This window comes from Epinephelus moara, chromosome 8, assembly GCF_006386435.1.
Source record: "Epinephelus moara isolate mb chromosome 8, YSFRI_EMoa_1.0, whole genome shotgun sequence".
Classification (NCBI taxonomy): Eukaryota; Metazoa; Chordata; class Actinopteri; order Perciformes; family Serranidae; genus Epinephelus; species Epinephelus moara.
Genome location: NC_065513.1, coordinates 7,150,096 through 7,166,874, shown reverse-complemented (window position 1 = coordinate 7,166,874; position 16,779 = coordinate 7,150,096). Strand labels below are relative to the sequence as shown.

General features: G+C 39.0%; 1 protein-coding gene across 2 annotated transcripts in view; it reads left to right on the top strand.

Annotated features, from left to right (window-relative positions):
- npdc1b (neural proliferation, differentiation and control, 1b) overlaps positions 1 to 16,167 on the top strand; it is a 57,989-nt gene extending 41,822 nt beyond the window's left edge. The window contains exons 1-8 of one of the 2 annotated variants that reach the window (XM_050051375.1): positions 1,136 to 1,426; positions 3,909 to 3,998; positions 5,190 to 5,399; positions 7,086 to 7,152; positions 8,273 to 8,354; positions 10,659 to 10,738; positions 10,906 to 11,005; positions 12,742 to 16,167. In XM_050051375.1, coding sequence (XP_049907332.1) covers positions 1,315 to 1,426; positions 3,909 to 3,998; positions 5,190 to 5,399; positions 7,086 to 7,152; positions 8,273 to 8,354; positions 10,659 to 10,738; positions 10,906 to 11,005; positions 12,742 to 12,813 — 813 coding nt within the window. In that variant the 5' untranslated portion in view covers positions 1,136 to 1,314 and the 3' untranslated portion in view covers positions 12,814 to 16,167. Of the gene's footprint in view, positions 1 to 1,135; positions 1,427 to 3,908; positions 3,999 to 5,189; positions 5,400 to 7,085; positions 7,153 to 8,272; positions 8,355 to 10,658; positions 10,739 to 10,905; positions 11,006 to 12,741 lie in introns of those variants that run through there. The other variant, XM_050051374.1, reaches the window with a different exon arrangement.
- Positions 16,168 to 16,779: the final 612 nt, after the last annotated feature.

The following is a 16,779-nucleotide window of genomic DNA, read 5'->3' as shown; positions in this document are numbered from 1 at the left end:
TATACCACGATATAGCTGGTTCATATTGATCAATAATGATAATTATCGATCATTTTTTATAACCTATTTAAAATAAGGACCAGGAGAAAATAAATGAATTTTAACACATTTTAGCTTTCTTCTGATTTCAATCACAGTCATCAGTCAAGGCAGACAGAGGAAAATGTAATGTCAACACAACCATTAGAAAACACTCAAGATGGTATAAAAACTAAAATAAAAAATGCACAGTTTTCTCTTAACATCAAGTAAAGCTAGTAAATGCTTTCAGGCAAACATATCTGTAAAGATGAGCAGCTGAACAGAAGACTATGTACAGATGAATAAGTGATTCACATAGTGAGGAAAGTGCTATGTGGAAGTTAGTGCAAACCTGAGGTGACTTGTAATGACACATAACAGCTCTGGACATCCAGTAAAATGGTAAGATCAATTCAAACCAGCATAAATTGGATTAATTTTAATTATAACGAGCCATTATACTTTCACTGTAACAGTGCTGGTATACTGAAGATCTGAATGATGAGTACATAGCCTATTTCACACAGAATCTGAATCTGCACACAGCCTTTGAATCGTCCCCCTCTTGAAGTAGAATCTTGTAATCATCTCCCTTTCCACAAATCTTTATTGTATTCTTTCCATATTTCACCCACTTGTTAGCGAAATAGTTAAAGAACCTCCATTAATCGCGCAATTTAAATGTGAAAAGTCTCACTGACTGACTCACCTGTGTGTCTGCGGAGAAGGAGAGGGGCGGAGGGAGCGGAGCTGTGGAAACATCCTGCAGTCCGACATACTATCATGCGTTTAAATAACTTATTAGATAGAGAAAGGCGTCGTTTAGAGAGCAAGCCCAAATAAGCATCTCCACTTTAGAAACAAGCCCCAAAAACAACAACCCGCAACTACCAAAATTTGTAAGCCATCCATCCATTTTCTAACCGCTTCATCCTCTTGAGGGTCGCGGGGGGGCTGGAGCCTATCCCAGCTGACATCGGGCGAGAGGCAGGGTACACCCTGGACAGGTCGCCAGACTATCGCAGGGCTGACACATAGAGACAGACAACCATTCACGCTCACATTCACACCTACGGACAATTTAGAGTTATCAATTAACCTAATCCCAATCTGCATGTCTTTGGACTGTGGGAGGAAGCCGGAGTGCCCGGAGAGAACCCACGCTGACACGGGGAGAACATGCAAACTCCGCACAGAAGGGCTCCCACACCCGGGATCGAACCGGGAACACATTTGTAAGCGACTTTCCAAAATAACATGCCCAAAGACGGCATATAAGCGGACCTGGCGAGGATGGTGAAACCAAACCTGACGTTGTTAGCTGTTTGCGTTACACCGTTGCTAGGTTACCAGGGAGCAAGTGAGTGTGTTCATGCAGCCAACCTTGCACAGTCCGACTCCGAGGGTAAGTAGCGCGGCTTTCTTCCTGTTTTTTTCCCCCCGATAGAATACATTATCGAACATTATATCGAACGTTTTTTCTATCGACGGCGCATAAGTGTTTATAGGGAGACGATATGTTATCGTTTTATCGTCCACCATTAGCAGAAATAGAACGGTGCTCCTACCAACAGTTCCAAATGGGCGTTTGTTAAATGTAAAATTTCCATTCACAGGGCCAAGCAGCATCTTCTGCCTCCATCATGTGTCAAAAAACTGTGGCCACGAAAGGCGATTAGTCAGTGTTCATTTTTTGTGTTGTTTTTCTCTGTGACTATTTAATCGAAATCAACTATTTTTTATATATTTTTTGGCATTTCTGCTTTATTTTATTTCTTTCTTTCTTTTCTTTTCTGGAACCCAGATTTCGCTTTCCCGGGAAAAGTCATGACAGTGTACATTTGTGCTCCAGCAGCATGAGTCACTGACTCGGCTTTAGCTGCGTTTAGAGACAAATCCCTGTGGAGGCCTCAAAGCGCCCCCACTATTTTTCAGTCTTTCAACTGATTTATTCAGCCAATATTAGTTTAACTATGGCACAAGGTACTTTCAAATAAAAAAAATTACAAACAAAACTAAACTTTTCATTCCAGGCTTTTTGAGGGCCGCCCTCTCAATGGGGCCCCAGTCATCAGTCCCACTTCTCCCCCACAATGACTCCCCTGAGCAGGGGACAGACAGGGGATGGCATGCAGTAAAGGGCACAGGCCACTGTAGTAAGGACTTAGCCTTAGTAGTACACTCTCTACCTGGTGAGCTCAAACAAAAAAAAAAGCTTTCAGTAAGGGGAAGCTGATGCTCTGACCTTAAATACTGGGGGTGTAAATCACTGGTTTCATCATGATACGATATAATATCGATTCTTTGGACAACAATACAGTATTTGCCAATATTACAAAGTCTGCCACAATACAATTTTGATATAGTGTGATTCAGGGGCCTGCCATCGATATGAGATGATATTATATGAGCATTTAACACGATCGATTACAGAAGAAGCTGCCACCCCTTTCTTTTCTGCTTTTGGCCATAAAAATAAGTGCTCTAAAGTTTACTCTATACTGACTCTACAAACACACATTACACAAGACATTAACCTCCAGGGCTTTCTGCCAGAAAGTCTTTTCTGGAAGAAATGTTTCCATTTTAACCCAAACCATCATCTTTTTCTTAAAACTTCAGGAATATCTGACTTAAAGCCCTGAAGGCAAACTTCTCCCAACAGTCATAAGATATGGGTTATTAACAAGGTAATTTAAGAAAAGTATAAAATTCAACTCAAAAATAAATGTCAAGGTTCATAAACATGCCACTTGTTGTTTTTTTTTTTGTTATTCAGGGTTAGGGTTAAAACATGGACATGAAAAGAATGAAAAGATGCTACTGAGTTGCGTTATGGGAAACTTTTTTGGATTTTTGGACCCATACCAAGAACTAGAAATCAGGATATCTCAGCCTTTACCTCTTCAATTTTGACGATCATGTTTTAAAATATGTCATTAAAAACTCTGTGCAAGTGCATTGTTAAATCACTGGAGCACTTTTTTTTTTTACGTTATTTTACACCAAATGCTAGATTTGGCCCAGTATAGGTCTTTGAAGGCTGATATCAGTCGCAGTATTTTGTTGATTCATGTGTCTCTCAACAAGTCTCCTAACCCTGTGGAAGTGCTCTATTAAATCACCAGAGTAAACCTTTAAATACCAGTTAGCCTGGTGTCACTCTCAGGACAAAATACGCTTCTTGGGCAATGTCCCGGTTGTCATATACCAACACTTTGTCACGTCCCTTGGCATCTCATAGCGACGCACAGGGCACACTTAAGCATGACACACAGCTTAAACACATTGTAATATGTGGTCAATGTTGTGAAACAGTCCTGGTTAGGTTTAGGCAACAGAACAACTTGGTTATGTTCAGAGAATAGATCATGTTTTGGGTAAAGTAAGTAACTTGGCGTAAATAGTCTGTGTGCAATGACGATACAAAGTATGTAATGTTACGTTAAAACAGTGTGACATAGATACCTAAATTACAAAACGTTAAGTTAAAAAAATCATTGACCTCTGGTTTTGTTTATATGTTGTTCCATTAAAAAAATTTTTTTTTAAATTCAGTACTTGGCACTGTGTTACGATACAATATTGCCATACAAAAATATTGCGATACATTGCTGTATCGATTTTTCCGCCACCCTTACTGGTTGCAAGCGTACATAAGTATTGTATTAAAACAATGGGAAGTAAGTATGTAAGTTACATAATGTTAAGTTAATACAACATTGACTTATGGTTTTGTTTGTTGTTCTAGTTTATTCTTTTCTTTCCTGCTGCAGTTTCACCTCTTCTGAGGGATGGAATAATGTCAGAGTGTTTGGTTTGACCCTTTTGTGTGAATCAGTGTTTTGTTAAAGGCAATAACGGATTCTGGTTTTGTGTCCCTCCAGGTAAGGTGAACACTTACCCTGAGCTGGATGAGGAGATCGACTTCCTCTCTGCCATCATCAGTGAACAGAGAACTGAGACCAGGCTGTCAGGTACTGCACAGAGCCATATTCATATTTACCACTACATCCCTGCTGACATAGTGAAATTTTTCTGCACTTATGACTGAAGTAAACAATGGCCTTCATGCATTTTCAAAATGGTTTCAAATTAATAAATTGGCATTAAATGTGAAAAAATCTCATTTTATGATATTTGCAGGGAAAATGAATTATAATTTGGATTCAGTGAAAGTGCATATTGATGGTGAAGTAATGATTAAAGTTTCATCAACAAGATTCCTAGGGATATTAATTGATGAGAAACTTACTTGGAAAGAGCATATTAGTTTTGTTTGCAACAAGGTCACAAAATCTCTGGGGATTATTAGAAAAATTAGCGCTTTCGTACATTCATCTTGTTTTTTAACATTATATTATAGTCTGGTATATCCATATCTCACCTACTCTAATATTGTATGGGCCAGTACTTTCCCCACATATCTTCATAAAATTCTACTGCTGCAAAAGCGTTTTGTCAGAATGGCTACTTTTTCCAAGTCATGTGCCCCAACTGCTCCACTTTTTTTGAAATGTAATGTACTGGCTATTTTTGACTTAAATATTCTTCAAATATGTACATTTATTTTTAAATTGAAGTACATGGATACAGACTTGCCACAAAGTTTCCAAACACTTTTCATTTGTAATTCTCAAGTCAATTATTATTCAACCAGACAAATCAATAACTTGTACCTACCAATGTATCATACATCTCGAGGACAGTTTTCATTAAGATACCGTGGAGTCCAATTATGGAATACAAATTTGCATTTATTAACCGATTCTATGTCTCTATCTAGATATAAAATGAAACTCAAGGAAGCTTTGATGTCAAAGAGATTTGGTATTGTAGAAGCTTGACTGACTTATGTTTTCAACATGTGTGCTGTTTTGTGATTTTATGTTTTTTCTCAATGTTTCAATTTAATATTAATTAGGTAGAAGATATTTTGTTGATGCTTCACACTGCATTGTTAGTATTATTACTGTTATTATTTTAATTTTATTTTAATTTTCCTAGGTGGGGTTTTTAGATAAGCCCGTAATGGGTTTCTACCTCACCTGCACATGTGATGTATTTGTTGCTTTTATATTTGAATTTTCTTTAAGAATGTGTTAATAAAACAAAACAAAACAAAACAAAACAAATAGTGACTCAAAACCTTGTGTCTCTTTTCTCAGCTCCACCCTCCCAAGATGCCTATAAACCCAAATCCAAGCAGCTGGGTGGACACGGCCCCGCCCACACAGCATCTACCACAGAGCAACCAAGGAGCCAGAGCGTCCCGATCACCAGCGTGGCGCCACCCTCCACCTCCACAAACCATACTCCTGCTCTGCTCAGCAATCCCATCATCTTCCCCTACCCCTCTAATGACCGAGTTTTTATCAGTAAGTCTTCTCTGTCCTTTAGATATGACCTAATTTCTTGCTGGAGTTGTACTAGAGCTTAAAGAAGTCAGTGTAGTTCTGACCCAAGTGCTGTAGTGAGTGGGCCTGAAGCAAAAGTTTGGGCACCCTGCATGGTCAGTACTTAGTAGCGCCCCCTTTGGCAAGTATCACAGTTTCTAAACACTTTTTGTACCCAGCTAAGTGTTTTTCAATACCTATTTCAGAGATTTTAGCCCATTCTTCCTGCAAAGGTTCCTAGTTGTGAGATTCATGGGCCGTCTTGCATGCACTGCTCTTTTGGGGTCTATCCACAGATTTTTAATGATGTTCAGATAAGATAAGATGAGATCAACTTTATTGGCCCAAACGGGAAATTTGTTTTGGGCAAATAGTGCGACATAGCTGCATAGCAGATACAACCATCATACACAAACAAGACACACAGTAGACAACCCTATAGTACAGCAAGACACAGATTTGAATAACATAATTGTGCAATCAGGACTACTGGATGAAATAAATGCATCAACTTTATCATAACAGGTAGGGCTAAAGGAATAAAAGCTCCTTAAGGTTGCACCAGCCCAGGAGGTAAACATGAAAAGTGCAATAAAAACTGTAATATAAATAGTGCAAATAAAAAACAGTAGAGCAAATAAAACTGCTGCAAATAAAAAACTGAAGTGCGAGTAAGAAATTATCACAGTGTGCACCAGGACAATAGTCACAGTAGCAGCCCTGCTCTGCCAGGGAGACACCGCAGGGCCAGCAGATGAAGACAGTGGCATAACCAAAAGAACATTACAGGGAAACATTTTTTTATGATGTTTAGGTCAGGGGACTGTGAGGGCCTCGGCTAAACCTTCAGCTTGCTCCTCTTGAGGTAGTCCATTGTGGATTCTGAGGTGTGTTTAGGATCATTGTCCTGTTGTAGAAGCCATCCTCTCTTCATTTTCAGCTTTTTTACAGATGCTGTGATGTTTGTTTCCAGAATTTGCTGGAATTTAACTGAATCCATTCTTCCCTCTACCTGTGAATCTGATACTTTTTAAATTAACATTTTTAAAGATAAATCTTACATACCCCATGCAGTACTCCAGAGTACCCCTTAAGGTATCTGTACCCCCATTTGAGAAACACTGTTTTAGTTTATCCTTTTACCATTTTTCAATTCAGCTGCACCACCATAACAATGGCATTTAAAGGTTGAACAAATTTTTCCACTTGGGAGTTTCACCAAAAACTCTTGGGAAATACCAGGATGTTATTTCCCAGTAATCAACCGTGGCAGCAGCAGAATTCAATTTGAACAGCCCTTTTTTTCTGCTTCAAAAACTTCAGATCAGTTGGGTAAAATAACATCTGTGTTATAAATGTTCGTCAGCATTGCGTGCTCTGAAATCTCGGGACTGACCTCAGATTTACTATGGGGGTTGCATAGAACAGAGGTGGTATGTTACTGTCAGTTAGTTCTGCCTCACTCAATTACTGTTATCAATGCTATTTTCACTGTTGCTGCTGCAGGGCCAAAACTGACACAGCAACACTTTATTTTCAGCAGCTCTTCTTTGAGCTCAACACAGACACTGTTCCAGAGCTTTCAGTCAGGCATCATGTCTTCCTTTGATGCGCACAGATCTTCACAGCGTTCCCTCTTCCTCTCTGTCTGTATATTTTTCTTTACAGTCATGAGCAGCGTCTTCATTGCGGCAGGTTCGCTGGCTTTGATCGTAGCAGGGGCCTTTTGGGTCAGGTAAGATATTTCTGCCTCCTTTTCTACACTGCTGCATGAGACTCTAGCTCAAAATATCATGTCTGTCCCTTTTAGGATCTGACAATAAAGCCTGCAGAGTTACCGTGTTTTCTGTCAATACTGAAGGGAAACTTTTCAACCTAAACCCCATTTTCAAGGGCAAAAATTGTTGTTTTCATTCGTCACTTCAATACAAAAACATGTGAAAATAGGGTCCAGGTTGAAAAAAAGTTGAAAAAAGACCTAAAACCTTAAGATTATAAAACACATGTTGAATATTTATTAGTTCAGACAACTTTAATTTAGGTCTGCAACCACAATTTTTTTTTTATACTGCTGAGTAAACTGCCAGTTACTTACTCAATTAAATCCGTTACTTGGTCTATAAAATGTTAGAAAAGTGACTGTTTTAATTATTTCTGACCAGCAGTCTAAAACAAACATATTGTTTACTATCAAAGGAGTCTAAGGAAACTAGTCAATATAATTATATTTAAGCAGCTGGAACCAAATAATTCTTGGCAATTTTGTTTAAAACAAACAATTTATCACTTGCCAAAATGAATATCCTGTCAGTCAAGTAATTAATTAGGCTCCCACCTGTTTCAGCTCTATTTCAATCAAGAAACTTTTTTTATTGATATCAGCTATCAAAAACTTGTATTGGTGAGAATCTAGTCCGCTGGCATTAAGTGTTATTTAAGGGGGTGTTCCACTAATCTAGTGTTGCACTTTCATGATGTTGTGAGGCAAAGATATTCTCCATTTCCTAAAAATAACTTCTTAAAAATTTAAACATTCCAATGTGGATGTAAGTCAGGTTATCACTTGTATCAAAGGAAAGACAAGATGTTGTAAATCACAAAAAGGAAGTTGAAAGCCATTTGTTTGTGCCATATTTTGGAAGAACTTCTTGGCTTTGAATTTTAAGATTGATGCTGGGAGATTTTATTATACACAGTTCTAAAATGTCCAACTTTTGCGTCAGTCAGTGGAAATATCCCAGACACAGCAATGCCAATCAATTCCAAATGCTTTCTAAACTAGAAGAAATCAAGTATTTTATACCTCTTTATTCTGATCAACCGTCTACCAACCGTTGTTTTTTCTTTTTTTACAGATTGCAGAAAGGTGTGCGTCTGACAGAGAAGGTGGACTACCCTGCATATAGACTGATGAAAGCTCAAGCCTTTGACAATTTGGTAAGTAGAAAGTGTCTGTAGTGTTACAAGGAAAGAAACTTGGGGGCCAAACCCAGTTTTTATGTTTTCCCCTACCCTTCATTTTCCAGTACCCCTTTGCCCTTCGTAACAGACCCAGGCAACATTTATATGAAGGCCCTATGTGGTTAGCTAGTTAGTAGTCTCTATATTCAGACTCTACATTCAGTGAATGTAGAGTCTGAAGGCAAACCCCGGAGATCTTGCCTCCGGAAGAAGAGCGGAAGAGCCCTGGTTTCCGGTGCTAGGCTGTTTGTAGTCTGTGTGATATTGACCAATCATGTTTGAGCCAGCTGCAGTTGTTGCCAGGTTAAACAGTCCGTGAGGTGAACTAATGAGGCGGAACATAATTGGCGTCACTGCAAACTCTGAATCCATCACAATGGTTCAGCATATTTACTTATATATAAACGGAAGTCAGAAACGGAAATTCGCCTCCTCCGCCCAAATCAAACTGGAATGCCAAAAAATCGGGGGTCTGCCCCCAGAGGCTGTATCACCGTCTGCCGGAAGTCAGACAGCGAATGCAGCCGATGGGTTCCGAGAATGGCTAGTTAGCTACTGAGACATCTGCATACTACTAGAGATTTTTTTGTTAGGATTGTTATATAGAAAAGGACCATTAAACACTGAAACAATGTTAAACTAAGATAGTACAATGGTTACTGTCATTTTAAAATCTCTTTTGACAAAGAAAACACATTTGTGGGTTTCATATGTTGTTTGAGTTCTTATTACACTCAGTTTGAAGTGTTCCTCTAAAAAACCTCCTATTGGAGGGCCATGTAGCCCTGACACTGCACCCTACCCCTCTATCCCAACAAGAATCGGGACACCATACCTTTAGAAGTGAACACACAAAATGGAGGGGTAAAGGCTAAGTGTAGGGGCAAGGGATGTGTTGGGACTGAGCCTTACGCAGAGGACGTGGACAGGTGGAGAAAAAACACAGTAAGGTGCCATGTCTTTTACTCCCTGGAAAATGCGAGGTCAGGCACTGGATGCTACTCTCGTGCCTTTTTTGTGCCAGCTTTCAAGAGTGCGGTGGCGTCTATCTACCACAGACTGATGTACGGAATGAGGCAAAGATACCTGGTGGCTGTGATTGATTGGTTCTCATCACATGACTTGTGGTGTGCGACGCTGTGCTCCAACAGTCAGTTCATCTCAGGGCAACTGTTGCACCCTGAAAAATAGAGACTGGGAACGCATGCATGCCGTGACGACATCGCTCTGGCATTTCAGTGCGCCTGCCGCACGTCTACATTAAAATCAAAAAACATGGCATGTGTACAGCCCCTTAGGCACTTCTTTAGATTTCCATTCAAAACATGTTACATTTAATTCAGTGTCAATGTAGTGTTTGTATTTGTTTTTGTTTACAGAAAACAACTGTCATTTAAATCAAGATCTTGAAATCTTAACAATGGATCAAATGTGTAGTGAGAGAGGGGTCAGCTGCAGTGATGAATCAGAGAGAATTATCACCCAAGTAAAGTTCTCATGTTGTGTTCACAGCTGGTTTCGCTGCCCCCAAGTGGCCAAAACAAATTAATTAATATATAATTTTATTTAAATATTATGTGGGCTGATTGTAATGCTAACCAAAAGTGTGTATTTCTTATGAATTGTAATGTCTTTGATAGTAATAGCAGTAATTGTAGTAATCAATTATATCATATACCATTAGTTTACATATATGTACATATTGATATTTCTCCATTAAGCAACTAATAATGAGACTATTGACTTTTTTTTAAGCTTAATCTAATTTAAATTCCCATTAGTGACACTGTTGTAATATTATTCAGTAATACATCACTACCCAAAGCATTGTGATGTTGAGTGAACCATGCTATGCTGTAACTATGCTGTGTAATGGCTTAAACAAACCTGGAAATACAGTGCCAAAATAGAAGTTAAACTGTTGTCCATATAGCTGCTACAGAGTTTGGACCTTAATCTATGTGATGTCACTTCAAAACTCTGCAGAGCTGTTGTAAGAGAACATCTTAATTAGTCCAGCATATGATAACATCAAAATTGTATGCTTTTTTCGGGTTAATGTTGGACACCTTGCTGTAGCACCAGCTTTTAACGGCAAGCTAATTTATGTGTCTAGAAGCCTAAAAGGACAAACACAGCCATTCTTTCAGCAGTATCAGGACCTGAACACGTGTAGAATAGACCCAAGCTATGAAGCTAATGTCAGTTTGACCGTGTGACTGGATGTGGACAAATACCACTGACTGTCTCATGTCCCCTCTGCCCCTCTGTGTTTTCCAGCCTGGGGACAAGAAGCTGGCCCACAGTGCCCAGATGTATCACTACCAGCACCAGAAGCAGCAGATGCTCTCCCTGGAGAAGTAAGTCGCCCTCCAAGCCCACACAGGCTCATTTCTCCTGGGCATGTGTAGCTGTCTCCTGCCTCGTGTCTCTTGTCCCCACTTGCCCTTTCTGCCTCGTCAAATCTGTGTTATCAGCTGAATATTTTATGACTGTGTGTGTGTGCGTTTGTGTGTGACCTCTGCAGACACAGAGATGAGCCAAAAGTTCCTGACTCAGGCGCATCAACAGATGAGGAGAATGAGGACGGAGATTTCACAGTGTATGAGTGTCCTGGATTGGCACCTGTGAGTAAACGCATACGCATTATTAACTCAGCTTTTATTGGAAGTTATACCGGGTGTTTCATCAGATCAGCATAATCATCCACAGTGCTCAGTCAGTGTTGTCAGTAGGAAGCCCTTAACCAGAATTAAAATGATGGCAAATAACTAAATATCATTAATTTTAAGTCATAATATTCATTAAATTTGAAGCTGCATTATTAATAGTTCTTATTTTACTAGTGGCTCAAACAATCTTTTGTAGTGTGAAAGGTGTCACTCATAGTGAAATACACACAAAAAAATGATCACTAACTCTGCAGTCCACTTCAGGTCTACAGAGCATTTAAACTTCTTTAAGCTAATTTTTTTTTAATTTAAAAATCCATCCGAGTCTCAGCTGAGTCAGGCAGCTGAATGTGGCCTGTCTATTTTTTCTGGTGTGCCCAGTTTGGGTCGATGCAGGGCCAGGTCATTTTCGGTACAAGGGCTAGATGTGTGAAAGACCAACAAAGCTGAAAGTGTGTGGACTTAACATTCATCAGGTGGAAACTCCTAATGATGCTCATGTTGCTTTGTCTTTGCTAACATGAGAGCTGTAGAAGGCAGTAATACAAGATGTTGTGTTTCACAGTAGTTCTGCTGGCCCCACATGGCCAAAATCAAGTAATGCAGTTTTAAATTAAATGATTGGGCCTTTTTTTAATTCTAACTGGTTTGTTTACAGCTTGAACAGCTGGCCCCAGGTGACTAAAGAGATCATTAGATTGGATTAGATGCAGATTTAATGGACGTGAGTTACAGTTGGTTCAAAGCTGGAGCTGGGTGTCTTTTGAAAGGTTATACTGTTACCACTGTAATGGTATCACCATTAATACCTTCATTTATCCTTATTCTGTAAGTGCGAACACACCCTGATCATAATCATAACCATAGCTAGGGGTGTGTCATATCATCTGGTTCACTATAATACGGGTACAATTAAAAGTATGATATGAAAAATTCATATCGTGATAATCGCGATATTGCAACTTGTTGATACATTGACATCATACTGTTACTCACAAATTATTACAGACTCTGCAGTGGTTTCAAAAAGAGAAGCAGCTTCAGTAGTGTGAAATAAACTGTGGTGCCCTGAGTGTTTAATGAACAGCCCCGGACTTCTCAGAATCTTTTAGCGAGTCAATGCTCAGAGGGAACTCATTCAGCTGCTCCTCTGGCAGCAGCACAGCGTCTCTCCCTCTTGATGTTGTCAAGTGATTATGTCATAAACCTTTGGTAATGTAAACCCGTGTGACTTTTGCAGCTCGACAAAAAAACTACACAAATGTGAATGTGCAATATTTTTGGTAGCATAACAGCCTGTCACAGGTTACAGCGTGGTGATTAGCAGGAGAAATGACAGAGCATAAAGGTGCAAACAACTTGGTCATATACTGTAGGATTTTACTAAAAGAGAAGAAAATCGCCTGTTAATTTACATATATACATGTAGATCCCAGGGTACATTATTTTTAACTGAATAGTTGAAGGCAAACTGTAAAACTATATCACATATTTTGTTGCAATTCTGTGTTCTTGAATTATCAGTAACATTTTTTTAATTTGTCATATTGTCAAGAATATCATTATATCATTATACCCTGAAATATTTGTTTATTATTATAGGGCCATGTCACCCAGACTCATACCCTTAGCAGCAAAAACAATTCATTTCTGATAATGAGCTATATTCCTCTCTCTGTGTCCATCTTCAGACAGGGGAAATGGAGGTGAAGAACCCGCTGTTTGACGACTCCACCCTTTACCTTCAGAGGTTCCACAAGTGAGCCTGGACATTCACACTCTGAATACAGCATTTGTGTGTACAAATGGTTGAATTTACACACACTCCACATATGCTGCTGTGTTCAGTCCAACCCTTTGAATGGACAGGATGGAGGGTGTAAGGTACATGGAGTTCATGGACATTTAAAGGACATCAGTGCTGGTGTCTTGTGTGAAGCAGGACTGCAACTGGGACCAATGCCTCCCATGCTACAGCCACATCCTTTCCTTTTTTTTTATGTCATCATTCTTTTTTTCTGTTTTCATACACAAAAATACAATCAGCCAATATGGAAGAACTCATAATTACTTCTGACAGGTAGCAGGCACGCACACCCAATATAATATCCTGTGGTAATAGAACAGAACACAGACAGTTGTCATTGAGCTATGACTAAGTATTTCTATCAGTTTGATAGATCTCCATTAATATCTATGATTACTAATCAGTAAATTATCCCTAATTCACCGAGTTCTCCCTGCAGGCTTTGGTTTTATTTCAGCATTTTTTTAAAAATGTGATTTTAATATTTCATGAACACCCTGTGATCTTTCTCAGTGTGTTATGTAGCCATTGTGTTCTAAGTCTAGTTCTTCTATGCATGAATTGATGACGCCGTGTTATGAAACCTGAGAGTCAATATGCATTTACAGTTCTTACAAGTTTCTTGTGCAAACTTGCTGATACACAATGATTTCAAAGGAATTTGAAACTTCTTTACCTAGAACTCTGAAACAGAGCGAGCCCATCTTGTATATATATATATATATATATGGTATCTCACTAACATGGCTTGTCCCCATGGTTTTGTGATCTGTAAATAGCTGCTAACGTGTACAGGGAAGAGATCTTACCTCTCAGTGTGTTAGTACACATGTTCCTTTAGATTGCTGAGTGCTGTGACAAATCTTAAACTGTTGTTTGTTTCCTTATTGTTGACTATATTTACAGGGTTCCTACACATGTGGAAAGGACAGGAAGTCTCAGAAAAGACGTGATGTCCAGGTTATGAACACATATTTGACCCATTATATCTGTTATTGTGCAGAACAGTTTTTAACTGAAATGTAATAGTTTTGTAGATTAAGGGGAAAGCAGAGAGTATCCATGCTCTTTAACACTATGACACCTCCCAAGTGTTAATTAGAAGTGAATAGGCAATGTTAAAGTCTTCACCCAGCAAACATGACAAAGGGGCCTAAAGGTCTCTGTAAGTATAAAGCTGATTACATCCAGCCCAGTCTCCAGAATACATGTTGGTATTGTATGTTTCTGCAAACCATGGATAAACTACATTTGCACAATATTATGTAGCGGATATGTTGAAACTTTACTTTTCAACAACGCTGTGGTTAACATGCTGTTATATTTAAGCCCATGGTTGGGAAAAGATCATGTTATGGCCTAAAATACCCAGTTTCAGTGGCACTATCCTGGCAAGAAGTGGAGCGATGTCTCAGCTAATTTTCATGTTTTGTTGAAAAACAACCGCTTTTCGTAGCACTGTCGCGCCAGGAAACTTAGTGATGTCTCGAAAGAAAACAACAGATTTTTGTAGCACCATCCCTGCAAGAAACGCAGCATTGTCTTGGTTAAAAAAAAACTGCTTATAGTGGCATTATCCTGACAAGAAATGAGCGATGTCTCCGTAAAAAACAACTGATTTTCATGGAACTATCCTGTCAAGAAGTAAAAAATTTTGTCCCACTGTCATGGCAAGAAACGCAGCAGTGTCTTGGTGAATAATAACTGCTTTTTGTGGCACTATCACCTTAGGAAACTCATTACTATTCTGGCAAGAAACGCAGCAGAGTTTCAGCTAAAAAACAAAAACGCATTTTGTGGCACAATTCCGGCAGGAAACGTAGTAATGTCTCTGTGAAAACAACACATTTTTGTGGCACTATCTTAGCAAGAAAAGCAGCAATGCCTCAGTAAATGTTTCATGGTTCTAGCCCCAGTGGAAACACAGCGATATCTTGTTAACAACTGGTTTTGCTGTTGAGGAACAGTGGTATGCAGCTTAGCAGACATCTTGCCTAGGTGTCAAGCCATCCCCTCCACCCTCCTAATGACAAAGTCAACTTAAATACTACACTTTAGACACTTTTATGTGATATGTATGAAACATACAAAATGTAACTTTCTTTGTGATTTGCCGAAATGTACAGTGCTTACATTTTCCTCTGGCTGCTGGGCTGTTACATCCAAGTACAACCAAACAAGCAAAATAATTACGATTTTAGCTTTTAATATGACAAGACACATTGTCATCAAACAGATCAGTGTAATAGAAATCACAAAAAGTGACACGTAGACAATGTTAAAATATATTTTAAACTATCTCAGAGAGGAGAGGAGAGTGTAATATCAAAACATTGTCAAGATTAAATAGAAAATAATGGAAAAGGGAGGAAAATCCATTACCTTCAATAGGCAGGCGATTTGTTAAGCTTAGCATAGAGATTGGAAGCAGGGAGAAATAGCCTGGCCATGTCCAAATTTCAAAAATATCCCTGCTAACATGTATTGTGCAGAAATAGGGAGTACACCGATCGAACTTTTCCGATACTAATTTGGTGGCCTGTCATGACTGAATGAACATAACTAATAGCAGAAATGCCAATTTTTTTAGTACTGGATATCCTCTGCTTTTACCTTCACTGAAGCTGCTATCATCACCTAAATACTGTATAGCGGACTGGATGTGGACAACTGCCTCTCTGTACTTTGTTGATGGTCAACATCATGGATTGCCCTACTGCAAATATCACTGATCGCATTCCACACCCAGAATGATTCTTCAGCTCCAGTGACAGATGTTTGGCAAGAAAACAGTGCAGGAACCCTGGATTTAACTGTGGCCTCTCTCGCTGTCGTCTCTCAGGAAAGCTGCTCTCTCTTCAGCCTGCTCCCACTCTCTCAGCCTCTCAGCTCTCCCACAGTGGAGGAGCATGTTAAACTCTGTTTGACCTGTACACACCTACAATATGTAAAAAAGAAATATCTACAGCAGATACCAGGGAGTATTAACACCGGAAATCTTTAACTGTGTTGTAAAGACTGTTTTATTCAAACCTACTGAGCTTGTGGAACAAAACAAAGGACAGTTCATGGTTGGAGGTATGTGTGTCTTGTAAAGGAATTCTCGAACAAGTAACTACTTAGGCTAACTATCTTTGATACAGACTGTTTTCAGACTACATAGAATGAGTTCTACACACTTAAGGAGAACCTCTATACCACCATGTTTAGCATGCATGTGGATATACCAGAGCTGAAATGAAAGAAATAAATATTTATATAATCTGAAGTGAAACATGGTGTGGTGTGAACTCTTTTTTTCCCCAGAAAATAGTCACAAATCACATTTTTAAGGTCAAGGAAGCATTTGTCATATTTTAAAGGGTTCATTCACCTAAAATCTTGGATAAGCCGCAACAGATTGCCAACAGGGACTATTTATTTGGCAGAATGTAGTTCCATATAAAACACTGGACGGTATGTTTTATGGAGAAACCAGGACATTGCTTCTGGAAAGACACTGCTGTTGAAATGTTTTAAAATAATTTCTTAGCAAAGCAGGCAATTAAAGTGGCATGCAAAATTTTGTTAAGTGTGAATCGTTAAGTAAGATGCACTGATCTCTAAAAGGCATGATGTTAAAGATGAAACATGCTTTTTAACTTTTTAAGCAAGATGGGTGTATTATTTTAGTTTTGTACAATTTTAAGTTGAAAAGGTAAAGAGCAACATGCAACAGTTTGGGTACTCCAAGGCATTTAAACTCTCAGACATCTTCTCACAGCACAGTTAGCTTGTTAGGGCTATGGATTGTTCACGGTCATTGTTAGGAAAGGCCAGGTGATGCAAATTTCAAAGCTTTATAAATACTCTGACTCTTGAAACCTTGTCCCAACAATCAGCAGCCTTGGGCTCCTCTAAACAGCTGCCTAGCACTCTGAAA